The following is a 5,014-nucleotide window of genomic DNA, read 5'->3' on the forward strand; positions in this document are numbered from 1 at the left end:
CCCCAGGACTCCGCGCGCTCGCGCCTCTCGTCCAACTTGTGACCCTCGCCAACCGCCCCGCGGGCCCAGGTGGGCCGGGGGCGGGGCCGTCATCCAGACCAAAGCCATGCCATTGCGCTGCCCCGGCCGCCCGCCCGCCCAGAAGCCATAGACAAGACGTAGGTAGCCGTAGTCGGACGGACGGGCCGGGCCGGTGGGGCAGCCCCCTCCGTGCCCCTGGCCGTCCCCCCTCATCGCCCTGCGCCCACCCCATCGCCCCTGCCCCGGCGGCGGCCTCGCGTGCGAGGGGCTCCCTTCACCTCGGTGCCTCAGTTCCCCCAGCTGTAAAATAGGGACGGGGCGGCCCAGTGGCCGAGAGGAGCCGGCTCTGGAGCCCCCCCGCCCCCTGCCCTCCAGGTGGCCCGCCGTCCGATGAGGATTGTTTTTTAAGTGCAATACTTGGCCCGCCAGCTTCCCGCTGCCCCCATCGCGCTCACGCAATAACCGGCCCGGCCCCCCTCCACGCGCGTCCGGCGGTGACCTCCGGGAGCAGCACCCCGGCTCCCTCCAGCACCGGCACCGAGGGGCGGGCCTGGCTGCGCAGGGCGCGGGGGCGAGGCTGGGGTCCCGCCGCCGTGATGAATGTACTGAAGAGCCGAGGCAGCAGTGCCCCACCGTGGCCCCACGCCCCATTAACCCCCCACACTCCCATTCCGCGCAATAAACGACAGCATTGGCGCCCACCCTCGCCACGTATGATTGCTCGGGACGCACAGGGCGCGCACCCTCACTGAAAAAAGTTTCTGGAGGTGGCAAAAGAGCTTTATTTACACACTGGCACAAGGCCCGCCGGGTGTCAGCTGAAAAAGTAGGTGGAATGCTTCACCCGCTCCAGGTCGAAGGCCCCTGCGGAGTGAGCAGAGCGGACAGCGTGGGTGGCACGAAGGCCCCGCCCTGGCCCGCAGTTAGAGGCGCCCTTGCGCGGCTGTCCGCCCGCCTACCTGGCTTGGGTACTGCCTGCAGTGTCGCCTTCAGCTGGCTGGCCTCCCAGCACCGGGAGAGCTTCTGGGGTCTGGGGCTGGAAGCAGGGTGGGGTGAGGCTGAGGCCAGGTTTTGGGGGTGGGGGGGTGTCCAGGTAGGGTAGTTAGGGTCAGGGAGTGCCTTACTCAGGGCAGAACCGCCGGACCAGGAACCTGGACAGGTCCTCCAGGATGGGCTCACTGTGCAAGCGGACAAACTGCTCCCGGCACACCTGGGCAGGAGAGAGAACCCCCGTGGGTGATCAGGCAGGGTCTGGGCACCACCCTACCCAATGCCCCGGTGTGCCGGGCCCCACCCATGGATGGACTAAGGCTCAGACGGGGGCACCTGGTTCATGACGGTGACATCAGCTGCGTGGGTCCAGTAACAGTCATGCACAGAGACGAAGGTCAGGCCCTTCCTGCGGGCAGAGCAGAAGTCTCCTGAAGGGAAGGGAGCCCACAGGGCCGCCCCGCGACGAGCATCTGGCCCTGTGCTCGGCCCTGTGCTCAGCCCTCTCCACTCAAGGTCCAGGGAAGCCCACCCTCCTCCAGGCTCGCCCCACCCCTTGCCCAAACATCCTGGGTTTGGCCTCAGCACAGGCCGAGGAAATGTTCTCAGAAGCCTCCTTGCCCCACACCTGCTGCCCCCCAGGCTGCTGTGGGAGCCTCAGCCCCGAGGGCAGCTGCGTTGTCCCCTCCTGCCAGGGCCACCACCCCACGTCCTGGGCGTTCCTAGCTCCTGTGGCCAATAGATGCTGCTGGAACGATCTCCACAAGCCCCAGATCTAACCACACACTACGGTGCTCACCAAGAAATGCCCACCAGGAAGGGGCAGAGCCCATGCTTGGCTCTCCCCGTCAGGCCACAGCGGGGGCGGGAGCTGACAGGACCACCTTCACATTCGGGGAACAGAGGCCCCACAAACACAGCAGATCCACTCTGCCCAGACCCTGCACCCAGCACTGTCCCTTCCTGGACCCTGCTTTGCCAGCTGTGCCCTGGTAGCCATAACAGAGGACCCTGGGAGGCGAGCAGCACCCCTGCCGCCCGGAGATGCCCACCTGTAGCAGTGCAGGGCAGTGAGCATCATATGCGAGGAGTCCAGCGAGTGGATGAAGTTCGGTGGGAAGCCATTCTTCTGCTTACGCGTGTTGGGCTTCCTAGGAACAGGCAGGTGCCGGGTGGGGGCCAGAATGCACTCCCAACCCAGGGACGCCCCTAACTGGCCACTGTCTCCACTGTGGCTGCTCCCCCGGCCAGCCCCCCAGCCCAGGCCCCCCACTCACTGGCTGATGTCTCCGTTGTGAGTGTAGGTGATGCTCTGAATCCCACCTCCTACTTGCTAAAAAGGGAAGGAGCTGGTGAGTCCCACCTGAGGCCCACCACAGTGGTGGTACACTGGGATGGGTGTACACTGGGATGGGAGTACACTGGGACAGTATGGGGTGATACACTGGGATGGGGGTACACTGGGACGGTAGTACACTGAGATGGGATGGGGTGATACACTGGGGCGTGGTACACTGGGACGGGGCACACTGCGATGGGATGGGGCAATACACTGGGATGGGGGTAAACTTGGGTTGGGGTGATACACTGGGACGGGGGTACACTGGGACAGGGGTACACTGGAATGCGGCAGGGTGGTACACTGGGACAGGGGCACACTGGGACAGGGGTATACTGGGATGGTGGTATACTGGGATGGGACGGGGTGGTACACTGGGACGGGTACACTGGGATGGACACCCTGGAACGGGGATACACTGGGATGGGACGGGGTGGTACAGGGGTACACTGGATGGGATGGGGTGGTACAATGGGATGGGGGTACACTGGCATGGGTACATTGAGACAGGATACACTGGGACGGTGGTATACTGGGACGGAATGGGATGGTACACCGGGACGGACACACTGGGACGGGACGGGGTGGTAAACTGTGATGGGTTACATTGGGACGGGGATATGCTAGGACGAGGGTACACTGGGATGGTGGTATACTGGGACAGGATGGGGTGATACACTGGAATGGGGGTACACTGGGACTGGATGGGGAGTTACACTGACCTTGACCTTGAGCTCCAGGCGGTAGGGCTGGATGATGGGGATACCCAGGGGTGTGACCCACTCCACCACGGAGCCCATGTGGGAGATGAGGCGGGCGCTCTCGGTCAGCCAGTGCTGCAGGACACAGGCCGTCTCAGGGCTGGGGGCTCAAGCCAGGGCTCCCATCCACTTGCTCAGAGAGCCCTGGCCGAGCGGGGACAGGACAGGACGTACCTGGATGGCCCGGGTCCCCGAGAACATCTCCTGTAGACTCTTGAAGACCTGGCGGACAAGGTAGTGGGAGGCCTCCCACACGAACTCCTGCAGAAGACGGGCGGCAGGTGCAAGTCCTCAGGGGCTGGCCCGTTCGCGCACTATCCCCCCATTTCAGAGCAACTGAGGCCCAGGGCCTGGGGGGGATGGGGCCTGACACTCCCAGTCGGCGAGAGATGCCCAAGCCCTAGCAGGCAGGCAGTGGTCTAGGGGAACAGCTGGGTCTTCTGCTGGGAGGCTGGGTCTGTGGCAAAACCGTCCGACTTTTAAATGGCAGTGAAACCAACGTGTTCAAAGTGCTACAGGCCTGGCGCACCTGGGGAAAGTCGGTCAGCTCCCGGAGGCGCTTCTCAATCTGCAGACGCCCGCCATAGCGGGTGACCCCGTACACCACAGTCATCACCGTCTGCTTTACCACCTTGCGGGTGATGAAGCCTTCCAGCATCTGTGCCACCTGCGTGCCCCGCTGGGCGTCCTGCCTACGGAACACCTCCACCTGCACCACGGGAGGGCAGGTGCACGAGTCAGCCCTGCCAGCAGCCCAGGGGCCACCAAGCACCCATGAAGCCCTTGAACGACATCTGCCCGGGAAGCCCCCGCCCCAGCCCCACCACATCCTCAGGATAGGTCAAGGTGAGGGCGCCTGGGGCCGAGACTCAGGGCCCACACTGCCCCCACACCCAGATGCCCCGGGCAGCAGGTAACAGGGCACACCCCACCTGCGCAGCCACGCCGCTGTACACATCCTGCGGCACATCCGAGGGCTCCAGGTTGACAGAGGCGGCGCCCACGCTGTCGCGGCCCAGGGCAGCATAATGCTGTAGGCCGTTGCAAGAGCCGTCCTGAGGGAGGGGCCGCAAACGGGAGATGGAGACTCAGAGGCAGAGATGTGTGGGGCCCCAAACTACCCCCCAGGTCGAGCCATTTCTAAGGCTGTGCACGCCCAGCCAAGTGCACCTGAGCCCTGCACGCTCCCAGGAAAGGCCAGGAGCCACGGCTCCTGGACCCTCTAGGGCCACCTCCAAAAGACACCACAAGAGAAGGTGAAATCTCACACCCTCAAGTCGAGCCCCAGACCAAGTGCACACGGCATGGCCTCAGGGGCCCACCCTGCTGGCTCACCTGATGGACCGGGAGGTGGGAGACGTAGGCCGCAGGGTCGGAGGAACGCACGGCATTCGCCACCTCCATACAGCAGGCCAGCGTCTGCCAGGGTTCCTCAGCGCCCATCCACCACTTCCGGCCCTGCGGGGACAGCGGGTGTGGCGGGCAATGAGGCACGGGCGGACTTCCTGAGCCCGCTGAGGGGGGGGTGTGGTGCAGGGAGGTGGGAACAGAGAGAGGAGACGAACATGCCTGACAGTGAACACGGGACCCATGTGGGTGAGAAACGGGGCACTGACTGGATGAGTCCTTTACAGCCACAGATGGAAGGTGAGGGCTGCGGGTGGACGGGGCTGAGACAAGCGTGCCTGGAGGCACCAGGGGAGGGGGGGGACGCGGGGGCACCTGGGGAGAGAGCGCGGGGACGCCCAAGGGAGAAGAGAGCGCAGGGGATGTGGGGGCGCCTAGGGAGGAGCAGCGGGGCGAAGGACGGGGACTAGGGGTCGCCAGAGGAGGAGGAGGGAGCATGGGGAGGAAGGAGCGCGAGGGATGCGGGAGAGCCTGGGGAGGAGGGAGAGCGGGGCAG

General features: G+C 65.1%; 2 protein-coding genes across 5 annotated transcripts in view; one reads left to right on the forward strand and one right to left on the reverse strand.

Annotated features, from left to right (window-relative positions):
• Nucleotides 1-42, forward strand: part of HCN2 (hyperpolarization activated cyclic nucleotide gated potassium and sodium channel 2) — a 38,813-nt gene extending 38,771 nt beyond the window's left edge. Inside the window, exon 9 of the mRNA XM_017885625.1 lies at nucleotides 7-42. Within this exon, the coding sequence (XP_017741114.1) occupies nucleotides 7-42 (36 nt within the window). The remainder of the gene's footprint in view (nucleotides 1-6) is intronic.
• A 741-nt stretch (nucleotides 43-783) lies between these two features.
• Nucleotides 784-5,014, reverse strand: part of POLRMT (RNA polymerase mitochondrial) — a 20,990-nt gene continuing 16,759 nt past the window's right edge. For all 4 annotated transcript variants that reach the window (XM_017885640.1, XM_017885639.1, XM_017885638.1 and 1 more), the window contains exons 11-21: nucleotides 4,447-4,569; nucleotides 4,044-4,166; nucleotides 3,641-3,820; nucleotides 3,286-3,372; nucleotides 3,073-3,186; nucleotides 2,289-2,344; nucleotides 2,064-2,162; nucleotides 1,348-1,420; nucleotides 1,146-1,231; nucleotides 981-1,057; nucleotides 784-885 (exon numbers count right to left, since the gene is read on the reverse strand). In XM_017885640.1, coding sequence (XP_017741129.1) covers nucleotides 836-885; nucleotides 981-1,057; nucleotides 1,146-1,231; nucleotides 1,348-1,420; nucleotides 2,064-2,162; nucleotides 2,289-2,344; nucleotides 3,073-3,186; nucleotides 3,286-3,372; nucleotides 3,641-3,820; nucleotides 4,044-4,166; nucleotides 4,447-4,569 — 1,068 coding nt within the window. In that variant the 3' untranslated portion in view covers nucleotides 784-835. The remainder of the gene's footprint in view (nucleotides 886-980; nucleotides 1,058-1,145; nucleotides 1,232-1,347; nucleotides 1,421-2,063; nucleotides 2,163-2,288; nucleotides 2,345-3,072; nucleotides 3,187-3,285; nucleotides 3,373-3,640; nucleotides 3,821-4,043; nucleotides 4,167-4,446; nucleotides 4,570-5,014) is intronic.

Source organism: Rhinopithecus bieti, unplaced genomic scaffold (genome assembly GCF_001698545.2).
Source record: "Rhinopithecus bieti isolate Rb0 unplaced genomic scaffold, ASM169854v2 scaffold_15283, whole genome shotgun sequence".
NCBI classification, from domain to species: Eukaryota; Metazoa; Chordata; class Mammalia; order Primates; family Cercopithecidae; genus Rhinopithecus; species Rhinopithecus bieti.